We start from the raw sequence: 22,078 nt of genomic DNA, 5'->3' as shown, positions 1-22,078 counted from the left end.
GCAAGGAAAAGAAGCCTCCTAACAGTTACATGAGTGAACTTGGAAGTGGATCCTCTAGTTCCAGCAAAGCCTTCCAATGAACATGAACGCAGCCCCGGCCAATACCTGGACTGCGCCCTCATGAGAGAGCCTGAGCCAGAACCACTCAGCTAAGGGGCTTCGAATTCCTGACCCTCAGAAACTGAGACAACAAACACTTGTTTTAATTTGTACACAGCAATAGACAAACTAATACAGACCATATCAAGATGTTCCTAATATTCAGGGTATATATGTTTTACTAATTTATAAAAGCTTATAATACTAATGAAGATGATTAACCATCTTCTTTATTGAAAGCTTAAAGTTAATTACTCCTTTTCAACCATCACTCAATCAAAAAGAACTATGATACTGTTTTGATAAGATTACAAAAGCATAGATATTAGGAAGAACCGAAATACGCCATTGTAATCATTTCCTTGGAAGCAGGCAGAGAAGAAACACACACTTAGGGGCACATCATAGTCAGAACATGGACACATGGTATCAACTCTCAAACTCACCTTCCTGCTAGTAGGACATGGTTCCTTTTGAAACTGTTCACACTCTCTCTTTAAGCTCGACTTCTCCTGCTCGTTGGGCTTCACAGTACTTGATGAGTTCAGATGTTTTTGGTGCTTGGGGGGAAGAAGGTTGGATTCCAGTTGGCGGACCTAAGAAGAACAAATGTAAGAGGAAGAAATGCTAATATAATCATCCAGCCAGGAAAAACAAACGACAAAGATGTGGAAAGTTTTTATTCAGTGCTTGGGTTTTGTTGTATTAAAAACACTTTTTTTTCAGTCAGGTCTGCCAATTCCAGAAGCATATTTTTTTGGATTTCAAAAGATCCTTTCTAGGTAAATCTATTTTTTGATTGTTTGTTTGTTTATTTTGGCGAGGAAGATTTGCCCTAAGCTAATATCCTCCTCTTTTTGCTGAGGAACATTGGCCCTGGGCTAACATCTGTGCCCATCTTCCTCTACGTTACATGTGTGATGCCTGCCACAGCATGGCTTGATATGTGGTGCATAGGTCCATGCCCAGGATCTGAACCTGTGAACCCTGGGCCACTGAAGCAGAGAGCATGAACTTAACCACTACGCCACCCAGCCGGCCCTTAGGTAAATCTATTTTTAGTCTGGTTGGGTCTAAAAATCCAACACTGTAAGGATCAGACAGGAGGGAGGGGACTTCTGACGCTACCACCCACAGGGAGTCAATAGTGTGATGCGGCTGCAGGAAAACACAGTCCTAGGCACTTCTGCTCTAACATGAGCATAACTTTCAGGAGTGGTTGGGGTGACAGTCCCATCTACTTTGTACTGGACTGTTCACACCCGAAACAACCCATTTACATCAACTAAGTTCCATGAGGACAGTGACCATCTCTCTTGTTCAACACTGAAACCTCAGTGATAGCCAAGTTTCTGGCACCAAGCAGGTATCCTAATGAGTATCTGTGGCTCTTACGAGCTCCCCCTCGAAAGAGATGTGTAAGAGTAGGTTAAACATAGTTGGTTGACTGCTTAGCAGAGGTAAAGAATTTGAACATCAGTTTAGTGGTTGGAAAAGATGATCTTTAAAGACAATTCTAGCCTTGAAATGCTGAGTCTTCCCCCCCCCTTTTTCTCCCCAAAGCCCCAGTAGACAGTTGTAAGTCATAGTTGCACATCCTTCCAGTTGCTGCACGTGGGACACCGCCCCAGCATGGCCCGACAAGCTGTGCCTCAGTGCGTGCCCAAATCCGAACCCGGGCCGCCAGCAGCAGAACGCGCACACTTAACCGCTAAGCCACTGGGCCGGCCCCAAAATGCTGAGTCTTTAAAAAGGAACATCTTTTCTCTCCCATGGAGTTAGACCAACAGGATTCGAGCCTAGTTTTGCCATTTTGTACCACCAGTCCTGGTGGCTGGCCTATTTGAATGAGAAATACGTGGTTAACGTAATTTCCAGGAGTCTATATTTTGGATATGAGGATTACACTGAAACAGATTTTAATATAGAACTGCTTATACAAAATGAAAAATATTGTATAAACATATCAGGATAAAAATATATGCAAGTAATTGATAAATTATACATTCTTAAAATAAGCAGAATACTCAAACCCATACCCTGAAATCATTTCAATCGTATCAAACATTCATTTTCATACATATGCCACCATGTGCAACATTTCAAGCTACCTTATCCCGGGAGTGTGTGAGTTCTGCTTTAGTGTTCTGCACCACCGTTTGGAATCTCTCATTCTCTTGCCAAAGCAGCTGTTGTTCCTCATTCATCAGATGATCCAGCTTGTCCCAAGGCAGCCTTTGCTGCTCCTTATGGAATCCTGATGGATAGGCGGCTATTTCTGGGGCCCAGTTCTTAAGAGAGAATTGCAGAGTTAAGCCTTAAAAACAAGCTGATTTCTGTGTTGAGTGTCATATTTACCTAATGACAACAATTCTTAGTAAGCACCTTTCAACCTCCACCTTTGTCTTCTAATGGAAGTGAGTGTATGTATATACAGATGTAAATAAAGCAATATTCTTGGGTTTTGATTTAAAAAAAGGTTTGGAAATTATCTGTTTAAAATGGTCTTTGGCCACATAGCCCCGTGAAGTCTAACAGCAAAGATGATTGTAGGGCAAGTCCCAGTTCCATACAGGACCCAAGTACATAGAGATTAGCGGACTTAAAAATTGCCTCATTTTCATGAAGTTATGCTTTGAACCGGATAACTACTCTTTTGGTTAATAGACGACACAAAGAGAACTCTGACCCACATTGCTAATCTGAAAGCTTTCACCAGCTCAACTCCACTTCCATTTCCACACGTGCCGTCATATCCTTTTTTAGAATCCAAAGCACATATTGTGCATGTAATGGAGGCCTGAACTCAGGAATACGCTTTAAGCTACCAAAGTGATTTTTTGGATCCTAAAAAACGCTTTAAAAAATAAAAAAGGTAACACAATTAGACAAGCCTTTTGCCTTTTAAGCCATAACATTAAAAAGAGAAAAAGATACAATCTCATTTTGAGAAAAATGTCAGCCCAGAAGTAATTTTAAAAAATGGAAAGAACTATTTAAAAAAATCACGGTTAAAAAAAAGTATCACTAAGAGATAAAATGACTGAATTAGTGCCTACGCTCATGGTATGACAAAGTCTTCACATCTACCCCAAGGCTGACGTCTATAACCTTGTTCTTCATTTACTTGTGCACAGATCAAGTAGCAGAGTGATACATGAAAGTGACACACTTCCTACGACATCACAATGTTTCAGTTTTATTACTACAACACAACTTAGCCGTGGTCTTGTGACTTGCACAATACAAAAAATTACCTTGTTACTATGGTTCCATGTATATAGAGTTCAGAAACAAGCATCCCTAACACCTATGGTGGCCGAGGGTGGATAAGCAGTTCCCTTGGGGTTATCAACTGGAGGGGACACACGAGATCCTGCTGGCTGCTGAACATGTTCTAGATTTTGAACTAGGTGGTGGTTACACAAACACAAACATACACACAAACACGTAAAATATATTTATGTGTACATACACATACATGTATAAAAATAAGTCATAGACTTAAAATTTGTGCCCTTTACTGTATAAAGTTATACTTCAATAAAAAAGAAAAATTACCTTGTCACCAGCATTCTGAAGTTGCTTATGTAAAGACATCACTTCCTGTTTTAAAGCCTCCTTTTCCTGCTGAGTCACTCGTAGGTCAGATTTAATCTGGGACATTTGCAGGTTTACGTTCTGCAGCGTGTCTTCTAAACTCTGAACCTGCATCACGAGAACAATCTTACACTGCGACAGCAATCCTCCTGGTCTCACCTACAGCATGTCCAGGTAGGAAAGAGCTAGGACAAGAGAACTCCAGGACCCTTCTGATTTTGCTTACTATATCCAGCTCTTGTCAGCAGCTCAGTGGAAACCCAGCTATTATGCATATTTACAGGATGTTAAATTATATTTAGGCCAATGATGAACTATACCTGGAGCAAGGTATTGCTGATGGAGTCATCTGGTATATCACCAGGTGATATCTTACAGAACCAATGAGCACCAACTGGCATCACCAAAGGTGGTTTTACTGAGTTTTGTAGAAATTATATTTTAGCCTGTGGTGTTGGTTTGTAAAGGACCTCTTAGTTAAAAATAAAAATATATACTTGTATATTTCAATTTAAAAAATTTTAAATTTGTAAAAGAAATGCTGATAGAGATCTTTAACTATAATAGGACATAAATCAGCCTTAGAAATCCTATTTCTAAATTAGGAACAAGCAGTCCTTGAGAATAGTGTTATTCTCAAGCTTTCACAAATAAGTAATCTCATAATTATAATAATGAACTTTGAGGGAAATATTGTTCAAATTATTTCACTATACTGTAAACATGTGTCAAATATTAGTCAAATTGAATCATTCTCAGCCCTCTGAGGCCACTTCCACCTGGAACCTTCTTTCCACTGGGAGTTCTGTTGGAAGATGTAGGAGAATACTAATTGTGTGGATGAAACAGGAACTGTCCACGTACCTTTTCCTGTGAAGCCATTAGCTGTGACTTTAAGCTTTCACTCTGGTGTTCCCAAGACCTCTGCTCTTGCTTCATGGTAGCAATTTTGTGCTCTAAGAGTTTGAATTTTGCCAGCTATTTTAGGAGAAGAAAGGAGGTAATGGCACTTTTGCAAACACATCTAGCCTCAATGTACCTGCCTCCACTTCTGCTGAAAAAGATCACATACCATTTGTTTACATGGGGGAGCAGGGTCGGGGGAGAGAAAGACTCTCTTTCCTGACTCCCTTTCTACCTTTAATTTTGAGGAGTCTTTTCTCATTAGCGATTTCCACTTTTCTTTCTCATTGCCTCATATTTTGTGGGTGAGAGATGGTGGGCTGGAAGGCAATTAGAAATCTCAAGGGTGCACCATAATAGGAAACTACAGAATGCCTATTAAGGCAGGTGGGACCAAGCAGCGCTTTTGGATTTGCTAAGGAAAATACAATAGAAAAAAAAGTGTCTATGTAATAGATCTCAGATTATTAAACACAACAATATTTAGGGGCTGGCCCAGGGGGCGTGGGGGTTAAGTTCGCGCACTCTGCTTCGGCAGCCCAGGGTTCACCAGTTCGGATCCTGGGCGTGGAACTACTCACTGCTCTTCAAGCCATGCTGAGGCGGCATCCCACATAGAGCAACTAGAAGGATGTACAACTATGACATACAACTATCTACTGGGGGTAGATAGTTGGATGTCTAGTGGGGCTTTGAGGAGGAAAAAAACGAAAAAAGGAGGAAGATTGGCAACAGATGTTAGCTCAGGGCCAATCTTCCTCAAAAAAAAAAATAGAACAATATTTATATTATTTACAACATATATAAGTAGAATAGTCATACATTTAAATAATATACACTAAGTAGCATGGTTACATATTAAAATGAGACAAACTTTAATACTGTATTTAGTAATATCATTAGTAAACAACTAGTGTAGACTCCTGTTAAACTTGTGGCTTCAGGAGCTCTGAGGTCACATAATCCCAGCTGAAATGCTGTCCAGGAGAGTTTGGAACAATTAGGCCAACACAGGAGGCCCACGTGCCACTGTGCAGAGACATGCTTGTGGTGGTATACACTGTAAAATGAAGGCAAAAACTCTACCTTATCAACACAGCTATTTAATTCTTCACTTAGAGCTTCCTTTTCTTTCAGCAGTTTTTCATTGTAGCTCAGAACACTAGAAATTTTCTGCTGCAAGTCGGAGAGATCGGGACATCTGTGCAGCTGTAAGAGAGAAACAAAGGAACCCTCCCATCACATCTTGTGGCTGTATTTATAAAGAGGTATTTATAAACAGGGCATTTTCATGGCTGCTGCTATTTCAGAGGACATATAAACTCTAGCGGACTATAATTAACTTTAACAAAATGTTCCCTGCTAGCTTCTCTCCATTCTCCAATTGACTGCGGAAATGTCTGCTCAGACGGACTCAACCAGACAGATGTTGTTGAATAATGGTCCTGGCTTTCTGTTTCACCTTCAGGGTCAAGTAAAGAACATACTGCCATTCTGTCATCAATTTAATGTGTACATATAGCACAATACGTTTTTCTCATGCTTTTTTAACTAGAAAAAATCGTTTCAAAGATCTCAGTCAAGACTATAGAATTGGCATGAACCAAGTACGATATATCAAAACAGGGCAAGTTTAAAGATAAAAGTATCTGTTTTTCAGCTTGTTGCATATACGCTTTCCTTGGGAAGACGCCGAAATTGACTTGCTTGGTAAAATGTTGCCGGTGTGGGCAGTCTGGCTCCCTCCTCTCCACTTGATGGGATCTGAACAAACCAGCCTCTTTCTGTTCCTTTTCAGCATCAATCTTAGTTAGCACTGTGAACAGTTTTGGGCCAGGTAACCTTTTGTTGTGGGGGGCTGCAATGTAGGATGGTTAGAGCATCTCTGGCTTTACTGTTAGATTCCAGTAGCACTCCCCTCATGCCCCCACCAGTTGTGAAAACCAGGAATGTCCCCAGACATTGCTAAATGTCCCAGGGTGCGGGGGGGGGCTTCTCCCCCCAACCACTGCTTAAGGAGACTGATTCTTTCTTACACTTCTTATCCCTTCCGCATAGATCACACGTTTTTAATTTCCCTCTGCTTCACCTGGCTTTCAAATTTTCAGTTCTTTATCATCATTATGATTTTATGGCCATCTTCCTACTTCCTACCTTAAGTTCTTTTACATTAGCTTTAGGAATAGTATGACAAAATAGACTTTAAGGGTTGAATCCTGTCTTTAACTAGCAGCAAATCCAGCTTACCTTGCAAATCTAAACAAGTCAGAAGGATGTAGGAAAATGCATCATAAAGCACCTGGGTGCTGGTTCACTAAAGGACCTCTGTTTCTTTCCTCACTACCTTACCTCCCCACCCCCGGACCCTTGCAAAGCCAGGTACCATTCTGGGTGTCTACAGACTGGCCTGTGACTTCTGCTGATGCTATTCGTGTTTCTTTTCACTGCGACAGATAAATACGAGTAACAGTGTTTTGTGAACGAGGAATCATTTTGTCATACAGAGCAGCACATGCTTTCTAGGTCCAAGCTATAGAGCAGCAACAGTGGGCTGACACCATCCTACTCTGTGATCCAAGAGTCCAGGTGCCATGAAGCAACTTCCTACCAAAGGCAGACAGGGCTTGCTGTTTTTCCACCTCACTATTTATATCAACACCGCTGTAAAAAACATGCAATAAAAATGTGCCACATGATGTCCTCATCACGCCGTTTTACTCCCACTCTGCTCCTTTTCTTCTGGTTTCTAGCTTAGCAAAGTCACAAAGCACACATTTCCTGTGCTCTGGACTTGGAACATGTCATTGTCCTCTTAAAGGCTGAACAACAGACAAACCTTCAAAAGGTAAAGGAGAAAAGAATGCCCAAGTAAATGAGGATGAACTTGGTAATAAGAGCTTTGCAATACTTATACACCACAGAAGGGCCCTATGAGTTGTAACTTCTGGATTGTTTACATAGACAGGCAGCTTCTGTTATGGCAGAACAGATATCCTTTGCAAGCAACATCTGACTTGAAAAGGTACTTATAAAGCATACCAGTGGTTAGAGCATCTCTAGGTGTTATGAGAGACACAAGTTCCCTGAGAGTCTTATAAGCCTATTAGGAAATCAAGACTTATAGGAGTCAGTCAGAGACTAACACAAACGTAACACTCGGTGGTACAGACTCAATATTTCAGCGTTCAGAGGACACCTCTATGCTCAGAGGCTGAACAGTTACAAAAGAGAATTTTATAATCTAAAAATGTCATAATATTAAAGTAATCCTTTGGTGAAGCAAATAAATAAGACAGAATAACTAAATTCTCCTATTATAAATCAGGATTGCTCAAACTGCAAGATTCCTGTACTCTTTGAAAAATTCAGAATAAAGAATAAAATAGGACAACATTCAGGATATAACTTTAAGGTGAATCCTCTTTTTTTTTTTGTCAGGAAGATTGGCTCTGAGCTAACATCCATTGCCAATCCTCCTCTTTTTTTTTTTTTTTTTTTTTGCTGAGGAAGATTATCCTTGAGCTAACATCTGTGCTCGTCTTCTTCTATTTTGTATATGGGACACCAACACACATGGCTTGATGAGTGGTGTGTAGGTCCAAGCCCAGGATCCAAACCTGTGAACCCCAGGCCGCCAAAGCGGAGCACGCAAACTTAACCACTATGCCACCAGGCTGGCCCCAGGGTGAACCCTCTTTTACACTTAAAATTATGTCTTTGTTTGAAACTTTGAAATAGGCTTCTCAAAGCCAAATTCGCAAGTGAGACTGCATCCCCGATAATGCTCTAGAATTTTCTCTTGTGCCTAACATACATGCCTCATATTTGCTATAAGAAAAAGGGATAAGAGGGGCTAGCTTCCCCTGTGTCTCATAAATCTAGGTGAATAGTTATTAAAAGTTATGAGCAAGAAAGTCACCTTCTTTTTAGACAAACTTATATTACTTTATCACCTGGCCAGGAGAAAATAGAACAACAAATTTCTTAAACTGAAGTGGTGGGATTCATTTATAGTAATAGAATTTCAGTCTACAACATATATAAGTCACATAACTAGAACAACATGTAGAGAACTAATGCTAGGAGCCCTTATAAATAGACTTGTTCTGCAAGCTCTCAACTTCGCTAAGCAATAGGCCACTTGACAGGTCTCAGTAAAAAGGACGTTGGTGGCTAGAAAAGCCAGACCATCAGGTACATACAGTTCTGTGAGCTCCCCGTCCCCAAGCAGCACACAGTCTTACTTGTCTCAGTTTCTCCAATTCATCTTTGAGAAGGAGGTTTTCCTGTTCCACAATATGAGTCTGTATTTTAACTTCAGAAAGTTCTGCTTCCAGAGAAGACACTAAAGTGGAGGACTGAGAAAAAAATGTACAAGTCAAATAGACATACTCATCTAGCCTGAGGGAACTTGCTAGGTTCCCAAAAGGCAGCATTAGGGAGACACTGGTACAAATTCAATGACACTCTGTCCTATGACATTTACCCTTATACTCAACAGAACTAAACTATCTTTTAAAAGACTTGCCACTTAAATGGCAGGAACATGATTTCTAAGGTAGTTTTTGCAGTTTTCTCCACTGTAAAGTTCCCGTCTTTCTCTTGGGGGAGACACTTTGAGACTATGCAAACCATGTTTCTCCTTAAACTTCTGCTTATTAATTTTAGTGTCTATCAGTGGATTTTGTCTTAATACAGTATTATTTTAATACCTCATATAATAATTTTAATAAAAAATTATTACTCTGGTGTTTGCCTAGTGATGACTTTCTATTTCCTTCTTTCTACATTTATTAATTGGAATTCTACTTATGTAAGGAAGAGCTGTTGTTTCTCCCCCCTTTATTTACTTATTCAATTTTTTTTATCAGTATGGACCCATCTTTATTTATTTTATACTGCACTATGATTATTTGTTGTGTTGATCTCATTGTTCCAGCTTTGGCCATTAGGAGCTCCTTCGGTTTGGGCCCTGCGTCCTTTCAACACGCCCCCATCTTCTTGTGAGCACTGTTTTCTTTCTGGCACCATGAGATATTTCAGGCTCATCTTGCGTTTTCCCTGCCCCAGCCTTGGAGTCAATCATTTTTCCAAGGAGCCCTGGCTCCTTTTGTAGGAGAACAGTATTTAGAAACCAAGACCTGGGCACCCATTTGTATTCACACATCTGCATCTCTGTATCTATCTCTCTGTATCTATATTAAGAAACGTGAGTTGACACTAACATCTTGAATCCCAGTCCAGCGTCACAGGGTTCATCTCAGCCTTCCGTATTGCCCCACTTGCACCTCCGTCTCCAACAGAGAAACACAATTCTTATTGTCTACAGTATATGTACTCATTTGCTCAATCCTAGCACACACAGAGTAGCTTCAGAAGTACTAACCCACACCCCCCCGAGAAACACGTTTCCTGACTAGATCACTAGAGCAGTGGGTGCCCTTCATATTGTCTGTAGCCCTACAGGATACAGTCAAGATGCTAATTTCCCATTACATAAGTTAATTCTTCTCTTCCTGTTGTGGTTATGTTATCCATTCATAATACAGTCAGGTTCATTTGTTAGTGCTGTGTTCCATTTTGGTACCCCCACATCTGGACTGGTTTTAATCGTGTGTTTATTTGGGTGTATGTGAAGAGTGTGTGTTTTAAGAGTTAGACCCATAGGAAAAGACATACTCAGTGTCATTCCCTCCCTCATCCCTCTCCCGCATTCTCATTGGCCCCCTGCCCCACCCCAGGTAACCATCTCTTCAGTTTCTGGCCCGTCCTTCCTCTGTTTCCTTTGCCCAAATGAGCAGACACCTGTGGATCTTCTAGTGTCCCCTCTTCCTTATGTGGAGCATCTTCCAGATGCTCTTTGCACCTTTCTTTTTTCACTTAACAGTATGTCCTGGAAATCATTTCATAACAATAGAGATCTTTCTCATTCTTTTTTTCTGTTTTTTTGTTTTTTTTTTTTTAAACAGCTGCAAAGCACTACTCTGTGGTGTGGCTGTCCCCCCCACATTCATCCAACCACTCTCCTCTGTATGAGCATCCAGGTTGTTTCCAATATTTTGCAATTACAAACAGTGCTGCAACGAATAACCTTGTGCATACGAATGTTCATATTTTTGGAGGTGTATCTTTAAGGTAAATTCCTAGAAGTGGGACAAAAGGTAAGTACATATGTAATCTTGTTAGGTATTGCCAAATTTCCCTCCAGAGGATAATGTCAGTTTATATGTATGAAAGTGCCTGTTTCCCCAAAGCCTTGCCGAAAGAATCTGTGGTCATATTTTTAAACTGTTGCCAATCTCATAGGTGAGAAATGATATATCAATGTCGTTTTGATTTGCATTTCTCTAATTATGAGTGATTTTGAACATTTTTTCCACAGGTTTGAGGGCCATTTTTCTCTCTTTTTGTGAACTCTTTGTCCTGTGTTCTTCCCATGTTGCTGTCAGATTTGGGTCCTAAGGCCTTTGATTTTTAGGAGTTCTTCACATGGTAGGGGTATTAGCCCTGCTCTGTGGTATAGGATGTAAATATTTTCTCCCAATTTGTGAGTAGTCTTTTGACTTTGTTTATGCTCTTTTTTTGCCATGCAAAATTTTTTAAATTCAATGATTTTTTCTTTTTTTGCCTCTGGTTTATGAGTCATAGACAGACTTTCTCTACACCAAGGTTAAAGATGAACTAACTCATGTTTTTTTCTAGTACTTGTATAGTTTTATTTTTTATGTTTAGACTCCTAATCCAATCAGAGGTTATCCTCATGTATGGTGTAAAATATGGATCTAACTGTATCTAGTTCCAAATGTTTACCCAATTGTCCAGGCTCCACTTATCAAAAAGTCCATCGTGAGCCCAGCACTTTGAGAAGCTGCGTTTGTTAAATGTTAAGTTTTCCATTTGTGTTTGGGCCTAATTCTAGACGTCTTATTCCACTTCCCTGTCTTTTCACGTGCTGGTACCATAGTTTCAATTACTAAGACTCTATGTATAAGAAATTTAACACAAGCCTTTCTTTGATTTCTCGGGATTTCCTCCAGAAAGGCTGCGGCCACAGGCCATACCTGCCCTTTACAGTGCTCCAGTTCCTCTCTCAGACGAGACTTTTCCTCTTCCCACTCCTCCAGTGTACTGTGTCCTGGCTCTTTATCCTTCTGCCGCAGCCTTGCTGTCAGACGGTGATTAAGGTCCTGCAATTCTTTCTGATTTTGAGAGTTCCTTTGGCTAAGTTCTGTATTTTCCAAATCCAACTGTTGGTTTTTGGTTTTTAATTCTGAAATCTAATTAAAATTGAAATGTTTTAAAAACTAGTTACCCTACTTTCTGCTAAAAAACAGATTTAGAGAATAATTTTTTTCCCTCTATATGTAGATAATGTTATATATATACACACACACACTCAACACAAATAATACATACTCATTATTACAAATTCACTCAATTCGATGTGTGTGAAGAAGTAATGGACACTCAGTCCAGCCCCACTCCACAGAGGGGGTCACTGTTAACACCTGGACACGTATCCCTCCAGACTGTTTTCTATGCATATACAAAGCCCATATACACTGAGATATTTTTCTTCTTTATAACAAAATCATTATCATTGTATCAAAATCACTTCAGATGTTTGGACAGCCTGCTTTTTCCACTTAAAATGTCTTACACACTCTTATCTTTCCAAGTCAGTGCATTCAGAAACCTCCACATGCTATATTTTTTAGTGGCTGTAGGGTATTCCATAAGCCATAAGCCATTCCATAAGTGTGGGCATTTATCTATACCTACACTGACAGATGTATAGATTTATCATTCTTTCTTTTAATTATTTATTTTTGTGTGTGTGAGGAAGATCAGCCCTGAGCAATATTCCTCTTTTTGGAATATCCGTGCCCATCTTCCTCCACTTTATATGGGACGCTGCCACAGCATGGCTTGACAAGCGGTGTATCAGTGCGCGCCTGGGATCTGAACCCCGGGCTGCTACAATGGAGCACGAGCACTTACCCGCTATGCCACTGGGCTGGCCCCCATTCTTTATTTCAATTATGAAGAAACAACACAATCTTTTAGAAAAGTCATTTACACATGGTAGCATTTTGTATTTTGCATCACTTTTTGAAGATATGCATTACTGTTTTGATAGAGATCCCCAAAATGTCTTCCTCACAGTGCTACCAACTTGCGGTCCCATCAACAATGTCTGGGTACATGCATTCCCTCATCCCTTTTCAGTACCAGATGATATCAATCTTTAACTGTTGCTAATCTGACAGGTCAAAAAAAGAAACTCCTTTAATTTGCACTTCCTAATCACTAATGAGGCTGACCATCTTTCATATATTGTATTCTCTTTTTCTGTGACTTGACCATTCATATCAGTTATCCATTTTTCAACTGGGTTTTGCCATTTGTTTGTAAGAATACAGAATATATTTTATATGTTAACACTTTGTCTATTTCAAGTACTGAAAATACTCTTTTCCCAGGATGTCCTTGTCTTTTGACTGTTTCAGACAGATTCTTAAATGGCCTTCCCCTACAAAATTACATGGTGTGAGATTATAGAAATTGGGCATTGAATAGCACAGGCTATCTGAATAAATCATAGTTCTGTGAAAAGATATACCAATTAACTGGTATTCTAGATCTGTGAAATTCTGTCCTTAACTTTCTCCTTTCAATCATGGTAAGGAAAGAGGAAGGAGCTAAGATTAATCAAAACTACATGCGAGATAGCATTAGTATTTCATAGGTTTGGTTTTAGAGGTGTCACTCTCCACTCCCAGTGATTATAAGCTTGTATTAAGCACTCAGAGCCTAGAGATAATATATACATTATTTTTTATTTATTTATTTTTTTGTGAGGAAGAACAGCTCTGAGCTAACATCCATGCCAATCCTCCTCTTTTTGCTGAGGAAGACTGGCCCTGGGCTAACATCCGTGCCCATCTTCCTCCACTTTTTTACATGGGACGCCGCCACAGCATGGTCTGACAAGCAGTGCATCGGTGGGTGCCCGGGATCCAAACCCAGGCCGCCAGCAGCGGAGCTCGAGCACTTAACCACTACGCCACAGGGCTGGCCCCAATATATACATTACTGTATTCACAAAAAATAGAAACCTAGTTTAGAGGCAACAGGAGGTGAGTTTGCATTTTGAAACTCAGGATTTACAACCTTACTATCATTAGCTACTTGTTATTCCGGTAGCATAGCCTATAAATTTGTAAATTTCAAACAAAAAAAAAGAAAGTTTCAGAATCAAGAAGCATTGGGAAATATTAAGTATCTCCTTACCTGTTTCTTTAAATTTTCAACCATCTTCTGAACTGCAGCTTTTTCCTGTTCTACAGTTTCTATTTTTTGCCTAAAGGGACAATGAAAATATAACTTAAGTTAGGCTTTAACAGTTGAAGTAAAATAGTTTTAGTCCTTGCAAAAATGCCTTAAGAAAATTTATGTCTTACCACATTTCTTCCTGAGATCCATTTAATTTCCCTAATTTCAGGTTAGAAATGCTATCCTCTTCATTTAAAGTAGTAATTTCATTTCTCAAAATAGAATTTTCCTCTTGAAGCTTCTCAGATTCATATCTGAAGTACAGAGATTTGAAAAAAATAGTTACAACAAGGCAGGCATCTGGCATCTTTGGAAATACTTTCTAGAAACTTCCAATAACACAAGTACTCCATGCCAATTAAAAAGAGAAGTGTAAATTAGTAGTGTCTTAGTACTTGGAAATCAAGCTATGACATATTGACTCATTTCTTTTGAGATGTAAGATTTTCACTAAAAGACTAAGTTAGGGAAGTGTGGCTAAAACACTCAGCATGGAGACAGGAGGGGACGCAGTGCCCACTCTGGCTGCTGCTTTCTCAGTGGCGAGCACACTGTTCTGAGCAGATAACCTCATTCATCTCAGTCTCTAGTCCCCCCCAGCTCTGAATAGACAAAAGCCATATTACTAAGCTGTGTGAGCTTTAGTTTTAGGCCCAGCGGACGTAGAGAAAGAAAATTCACACATAATTAAAAGGGCCACACAGAAATATGTACACTAATGTTTACGTTGTGATTTTTTCCATCTCATTATAGTATGATTTTTAGAACTAAAAGTGGTTTGAAGTAAGACGAGGAAAAACTACATCCAGAATTAAAGTATTTTGTTTCATATCATTAAGATATTTCAGACATGGTGTTACTATTTTACGAGTGTTTTTTGAAACCAAATTTGCTAGAAGACTATAGCAATCATATTTTATAAAGTCAAGTGGGCAGTGGTTCAAATTAGTTTCACTTTTGTCTTTATTCTTCAAGCACATTTATTAGAATCTGGTAGCTCCTCAATGAAATCTTATGTCTTAAGATAAATTTCCATCGTTTGCAGAATAGCAGCACATGCTATGTGATACAAGGGAAACACGGTCAGCCAAAAAACACCTCATTTTCCTATATTAGCACAGGAGGGGAGTTCTTATCTACCAGGTGAGTTATTAATACACGAAAGACATTCATCCTCATAGAGCATGTTTCATCAAAATGAGGAGGATAACTAACATTCAGGAAAAAAAAGAAAATCTATCCAACCCAACGAAGAGCTAGAAGAGAGTTAAGGACTTGACAGACATTGACGAGGCAGGTGGTTAAGGCAGACACGCTCCACTGCGGACTTTCACACCCAAAGGAACAACAACACTTAGTTCCTAGGAGGGAGGGAATGCCTCCGAGGCAGGGCTACTCTAGGTGTTAAAGGACACAGAAGCAGAAGGAAGCCTCAAGTTCTGCTCTCCTCTTGAAGACTAATGGATTAGTTTCTCTGGGCACAGCAGGCAGCAGGAATTAGATCTGGTGAGGTGCTGGCGGGATCCGTGCCATGTGGCAGGTGCATACATTACCTCAGGAGTTCCACCTTCTGCTGCATCTCACTGCACGTGATCTGTAGGTCGTGCATCATTGCCTTCAGCTCCTCCTCCTTTTCTCCTTGAGAAGGTGCACCTTTTTGCTTAACTAAAGTGGTGACCCTCTCCCTCAACTTTCTAGTCAGCTCCTGCAGCCTCTTTTTCTCCAGTTCTAACTCTGCTATGGTGGCCTGATGCTGAAAACGTTTGTCCTGAAGGCCGAGGAGAGCAGCCTTTCCCTCCAGTCTAACTTGGTTCTGTACTCTGGGCTTTTCTCGACGTGTCTGGACGGTTCTGTGTAGCCAGGCAATTTCACGTGCTTTTCCTCCTTCCAGGAGCTGAGTGTGCTCCTGCCCAAGGTACTGGCCTTCTTGGTAATGTTCTTCTACGATGTGGTGTACGCTCACGCCCTGTGGCACACCCTCCAGGGCCTGACGTAGGTCGAGTGCGTCCTCACCAGGCTCCTCCGCCACGCTGTCTGCACGGGCCTCCTGCACAGAGCAGCAGTCGCGCTGCAGCACTGCTCTGTCTTGCAGCTTCTCAATCTTGCCTTGAAGTCGCAGAACCAGGACGTGCAGCTCCTCATTCTCTCTTTTGACCTCATCATAACTCTCCTCCAGGCCGAGGAACGTTGCAGTCACTTCTTCCACTTTCTTCAGCTCGTCCTGTAACCTGAAAACCTCCGAAGCGAGCTCTTTGTTATTTTCTAGTGCTTGGTCATAGCGCGTCTCCATCACTCTCAGCTCTTCCTGAAGACAGTCGTTTTCTCTGCTAGCATCCTCATACAATAGTCTGTACTTGGGAGAAGACTCGGGGATTCTCTCAAGCACCTTCAGCTTCTTTCTTAGCACAGAAACATCAAAAAGTAGGTCCTGTTTCTTTTCAGAAGCTCGATTGCAGTCTGCACGTAAGATTATTAGTTGTTCCTGAAGGTGACAAACCTCATTCTTCAGGTCCCAGGTCTCAGTCCTGGTCTCCTCACTATTTTCAAGCTCAGAAAAACTCTCCACTGTTGCTTCCGACTCCTCGACTTTGACGTCCTGTCTCTGAACAGAGCTCATCCCCGTGCTCCCCAGGTCCTGGACCTCACGGTCCTGCAGCTCACTTAGGACGCGTTGCATGCTTACACCTTCTACTTGCTTCATTTGGTTTTGTAGTAAAAATGGCTCTGTCTGTTCCACAGAATTTCCAAAAAATCCAGTAGTTGGCTCCTCTAAACAGGAAGACATTACTGACCCTGGCTCTAATTTCTGCAGCCTCTGTTGCAATCTAGAAATTTCAGTGGCCATTTTCACATTTTCCTTAACTGCTCTTTCATGAGCTCTCTGCAGGCTTAAGAGGACACCTCCGTTCTCTTCCAGCAGCTGCTCTCCTTGCTGGAGCAGGGACATGGCTCTGCTCCCTTCTGCCTCTTCCCCTCCCATTGCCTGGCCACCACTCTGAAGCCTGGAGAGAGGAGATGCCACCTGCTGCATTTCCTTAATTTTGCTCTGAAGCCTGGAGATTTCTGTGCTCATCTCAGCCTTCTCTCGCTCTGCTTTCTCACAGGTCACTTTGTGGGTGCTCTCCATGGCCAGAAGCCTGGACATCATTTCTTGCCTCTCCTGGTCATGTTCCATTTGTAGCCTTTCAAGCCGCTGGGCAACCAGCTGCTCCGAGGCACCTGCCTGGCACAGGACCTGCTCACAGTCCTTCAGCCCTCTTTCATGACTGCTCTTCAGCTCAAGTATCTGATCGGACAGCAGGCTTTGCTGACTCGCAGAGGCATTTCTTAGATCTTCCAGGTCTTTGAGTAGCTGTTCTCTCTCAACAGCCATGCTATTCAAATGTTCTTTGTATGTTTTCTCCAGCATCTCTCTCTCCTGGCTCAGGACCAGAGAAGTTGCTTTCTCCCTCTGGAGAGTCTCTTTAAGCTGCTCCTGGGCCTCTGCACACTCCTGGGTGAGTTCGTCCTTCTCAAACTCCCACTGGGATCTCTCCTCGTGCTGTTGTTCCAGGAGCTCCTTCAGCTCCTGGCGGTAGTGCCCCTCCAGGCTTCGCAGGGCATTCTCACATCTCTCTGTGACTTTCTGACAATCAGCCTGAAACTGGGCTTCTATCTGAGAGGTTCTTCTATTACACTCGGTTTCCACTTTTTCCCTAAATGTGGTCAACATACAGCATTACTGAAACTGCCATCAACTCCAGAAGCAAACAAAACACATTTCCTGTCCATAGAAGACACTGCCAAGCAAACAATTTAAGTACTTGCTCAAATGGTCTTCACTTACTGCTGTGTGATTCATTTGTACTGAGAGGGGATCTCGTTTCTCAGAGCTAGGACTGGCAGCCATAATTAATTTAAAAGACTGACTTACCTCTCCCTGAATTTAGAAGGAAACTTTAGAAACCAAATTCTTTGACATACTCCTGGATGTACTTGTTTATGAATTTTTAACCAAAAGCTTAAACTGATATTTTACACTAGATGATCAACTGCATACTAACCTAACCCCTAACTTGGGAAATATATAAAATTCTTTCATTTTAATTGAGTATACATTGGAGGATAGAAGTCATATAAACCACACATACTAACAAATTCATTATGTTTTTGCCTCTTATTTAATAAAGCAGCACTGGGTCAACCAGAATGTGAGGCACTGAAGCCCTCAGTGCACCTGCGATTTCGCGCGGGGAAGGTGGGCACAAAGGCGTGTTTCCTAACTCTGTGAGGAAAAGTACCTTCGCCCAGAATCGAGTAGCAACAGCCTTTCTCAGAAAACAATAGGACTGAACGAGGAAGGAACCACACTTGGGATAATCTTACCCTCATCTGGAACCTTAAAAGATACGAGTCTTTTAAGATACAAGAAATATTTCTCTCTTTTTTAAAAAAACAGCTTCAATAACTGGCCTATGTCTCAACAATGGTAAACAGGTTGAAAAACTAAAAGCAATCTGGTCAATGAGCGGGCTATCATGCCTTCTGATTTTCCCGTCTCCTCAACTGACTGGGACTCCTGGTGTGCCCGAGGGGCAGCGCCACAGGCTGCTCGTTTCCCCCACTTCCTTACCTTCCCTCTTGAAGTTCTCTTTGGTGTTTCTCCAAGAGCTCTTTTCGCAACTCCTCTTTCTCAAGAGTGTGCTTCTCCACCAGGCTTTCCAGCTGCTCCTGGTGGAAGTGCTCTAGCTCCTGAGTCAAGTCTCTCACCTTCTCCTCTGTCCAGGCGCCGTCATGAGCGAGTCCTTCCCTCTCCCGGGTGAAGCTTTCCTCTGCCTGCTCCAGTCGAGCCTCGAGCTCCAGCTCGTGCTCCAGCCTCAGCCTCTCCTGCAGCTGAGTCTTCTCCTCATCCCACTTCACGTGCAGTTGTTTTTTCTCCTCCTCGTGTCTGCAGGTTATTTTATGTTGTGCCTCCTTGAGTGCCGCTGCCTGGCCTTGAAGTTCTGCAATTTCTTTTTTAAGGTCACTTCTTTGCTTTTCTAAGATGTGCAGCTCATTCTCATACTTCTGCCTCATGCTCTCTTGCTCCTTTTCACAGGCGACCTTGGTTTCATCCAGCTGCTTCTCATAATGGCGCACCTAAGGTCAGAAAGAAAAACTGCCACGTGATTCAACTCAAGGCCATGGAAAGGGATGGGGCAGTAAGCACTCTTCTCCTACAAGACATTCCTCAGTTTTCCCATTTTGTTTTAAAGCAACTTAATTCAAAAACACATGAAATAAGACATATTTAAGTCAGGCATGGTTGGCTTTCCTTTTTAACTTGGTTGAATGTTGTTAGTTTCTGAACAACTCTATTAAAACTGACTAGACCTTCACAGAGATACCATTTGTCTTCCCAGGCATCCCTTCTAACTGTAAACTTACAGTCTTAAAATACTTAATTAAATTCAATATTTGTTGAACACCTGTTAAGCACTTCGCAGGCCTTGTGGGGACGCGAAGTTGGGTAAGACATAGTCCATGCCATCAAGGAGAAACCAGTCCAGACATGGTTATGATAAGTACAAAGAAGTATACTACAAGGCAGAACAAAAAATATAAAAGGTATAGAAAAAGGAGTTACAGTGTAACCCAGGGAATCAAAGCAGGGAAAAATCACATTTGGTTGGGGAATTCAGGAACGGGTTCATGCAAGAGGTGGTATTTGATATAAACTCTGACAGGTAAGCAGACCTTCAAAAGGTAGAAAGAAATTATAACATAGCATGTAATAGCATGAGCAAAAGAGGGCAGTTTGATGAAGAACAGCAAACTACCTGGTTTGGCTGGAGGATGAAATAACTCAAAGGAATTGTAAAAGAGAAGACTGGAAATATGAGTTGAAGTCACATGATGAAGGGTTTTGGAGGCCAGATTCAGAGCTTGTACCTGGTTTAGGAGGTAAGGCTATATCAAAGGGCTTTTTTGGTTTTATGAAGATTTTTTTTTTTTTTTTTTTTTTTTTTTTTTTTACAAGTTATAGGTAATGTAATGGCCTTCAAGGTCCATGCTTGCTAGGGCTGAAGATATTACATTTTGGAGAAACTCTCTCCCAGGAGGAAAAGGCCTCACCCTCAGCCTGTGCAACCATCCTAAGGAAGTGGGTTCCTGGCAGCCACCAGACACAATAAGACATGTATGCAAAGTGCTGCTCCATGATAAAAAGGAATTGAGAATGCCCTACATGCAGAAGCTTGTCAGAGCTCACAGAGAACGGGACTGATAAGACGGCCTTACTTTATCTTCAAGCTCCAGTCTTAGGCGAGACAAGTCCCTGTGATGCTGTTCTTTCATCTGTTCGATGACCAGCTCTGCCTCGATGCTCATATTCAGTGGATTGCACTCTTCAGAACCAAATCCTGAGAACACATGAGACCCATGAGCCTGCAGCAGGTTCTTTCAATAACATAACCAGCATCCTAGAAGGGACATCCAGTTTAACTAAGGAACCATTTTCAGCCTAAATTCCCACAGATGATATCTATTAGGAAACAACAGAAGCCAGAAGTCTCTTCTGTTTTCAAGCATTAGGGAAAACAAGAAAAAACGAAGGTGAATAGATTCTTTCATGTACAGGCAGTGCACCAAACCTTAATAGAACCCATCTGTTTGCACAGTAGGTGGGGGCAGGTATGGAAATTGTTGCTTAAAGTTGACCTCCTCCTAGTGAAAATGCTGCAACATGAGGTTGTTTGGTCAAACCAACCAGTCTTCTCTCCATCCAACAAATGCTGAGTGACAAACTAGCGGAGGGGCAATGTGGCAGGAGAAAGAAAGGCCAGCATACTTGCTGCTGTGCCTTGAGGAATTAACTTCATGGGTTGGGATATCCAACCCATCACTCAATGTTGCAGAAGACTGAATATTGTAACATTAATTTCTCGTAGTGTAGATGGAACCCATCTTAAATTATCAGCTAAAATTAAAAAAAAAAAAAGAGGGCATAGGTTAAGAACCTGGATATAGGCAGTTTGGGGGAAAAATTCTCAACTCATCCATATGAATTCACCTCTGCAGCCACCCATGATGATGACTGAGGAGAACAGGGAAAATGTGAAGTGTAAGTTGAAGGCTGAGCTAGTACATAAACAAAATGATTATGTCTCATACTATGTAGAAATTTCTTAAGGCAAGGGACTCCAAAAAGTTTTTCATGTTGGGGTACACAGGCAGATGGGAGAAAGGGCATAAGACTAGAGTCTGGGATTAACAGTCTCGCTTTGGGCTTTCCCTTCAAACGTCATGGCATAAACCCAACTGAGATGTGATAGCTGGGGTGTACCACCCCGTGATGGCACAGCTTCACATACCCATAAGGAGAACTCCCAACACTTGGTCATCTGTGGAAAAGCCCAGAAAAGCTGCTGAGATGTATCATATCATTAGCTGGGCTCCATTCTTATGCTACAGTAAGGCTACAGAATTAGAATCAGAGGAAATGTCTTAGGGCCTCTTCCTGTCTCCTCTCCAATCCTTTATTCATTCTAGAATAAATAGGTGAGGAGAAGGATAAACAACCCTTGTAAGAACCTGTTTTCCTGTTCCAAGTAGCAATGGGGAAAACTATTTATAACAGAAGAACTTATTCTGAGCCCTTTCTGAAATTCAAACTCAGCACACTGGAGGAAAGAGGCAGGATACCAGGAGGGAGGAAAGAGCTGAGAGTGAACGCAGGAAACCAACACTTATTTATTTTATTTGTTGTTTTGCAGAGGCAATGCAGACATTTAGCACAGCCAGCATTAAGAAACCAAATTCTGTGTTTTCTCACTGGCCCACTCTCCAAAACCATCGTCATACCAGTTGGCACTCTTGTAGAAAGGCAGAATTCAGTGATAGCTCAGTGTCTGAATTCTAACACTCCCTGGGCCTGGACTCTCAGACTGTGGCCAGTTTTTTCTTTTTTTTTTTAAACAAAGCAAATACCCTGGTGGTTTGATTTTTCCATTGCTTTGTTGATGCATATCAAAATCAGATGGAAATAGTTTCATAAAGACTTCAAGGACAAATGAAAAACCAGACCACAAGTGAAATAGCTCAAGAAAATAGCATTGCCAGTCTTTTTTGTTGTTGTTGCCAAAGTTTTGCAATTTTACACTCAACCATGGTTCTAAAAACA

At 41.3% G+C, this 22,078-nt stretch overlaps 1 protein-coding gene across 10 annotated transcripts in view; it reads right to left on the bottom strand.

The window, feature by feature from the left end:
• NIN (ninein) overlaps positions 1 to 22,078 on the bottom strand; it is a 94,045-nt gene that overhangs the window by 16,006 nt on the left and 55,961 nt on the right. For 7 of the 10 annotated variants that reach the window (XM_058540587.1, XM_058540585.1, XM_058540590.1 and 4 more), the window contains 12 exons: positions 20,197 to 20,318; positions 18,551 to 19,056; positions 15,492 to 17,633; positions 14,067 to 14,192; positions 13,897 to 13,966; positions 11,664 to 11,879; positions 8,847 to 8,960; positions 5,689 to 5,811; positions 4,564 to 4,677; positions 3,661 to 3,807; positions 2,211 to 2,390; positions 546 to 695 (listed from right to left, as the gene is read on the bottom strand). In XM_058540587.1, the coding sequence (XP_058396570.1) occupies positions 546 to 695; positions 2,211 to 2,390; positions 3,661 to 3,807; positions 4,564 to 4,677; positions 5,689 to 5,811; positions 8,847 to 8,960; positions 11,664 to 11,879; positions 13,897 to 13,966; positions 14,067 to 14,192; positions 15,492 to 17,633; positions 18,551 to 19,056; positions 20,197 to 20,318 (4,010 nt within the window). The remainder of the gene's footprint in view (positions 1 to 545; positions 696 to 2,210; positions 2,391 to 3,660; positions 3,808 to 4,563; positions 4,678 to 5,688; positions 5,812 to 8,846; positions 8,961 to 11,663; positions 11,880 to 13,896; positions 13,967 to 14,066; positions 14,193 to 15,491; positions 17,634 to 18,550; positions 19,057 to 20,196; positions 20,319 to 22,078) is intronic. The other 3 variants (XM_058540594.1, XM_058540595.1, XM_058540591.1) reach the window with 2 other exon arrangements.

Source organism: Diceros bicornis, chromosome 5 (assembly GCF_020826845.1).
Source record: "Diceros bicornis minor isolate mBicDic1 chromosome 5, mDicBic1.mat.cur, whole genome shotgun sequence".
Classification (NCBI taxonomy): Eukaryota; Metazoa; Chordata; class Mammalia; order Perissodactyla; family Rhinocerotidae; genus Diceros; species Diceros bicornis.
This window is presented reverse-complemented; position numbering and strand designations above follow the sequence as displayed.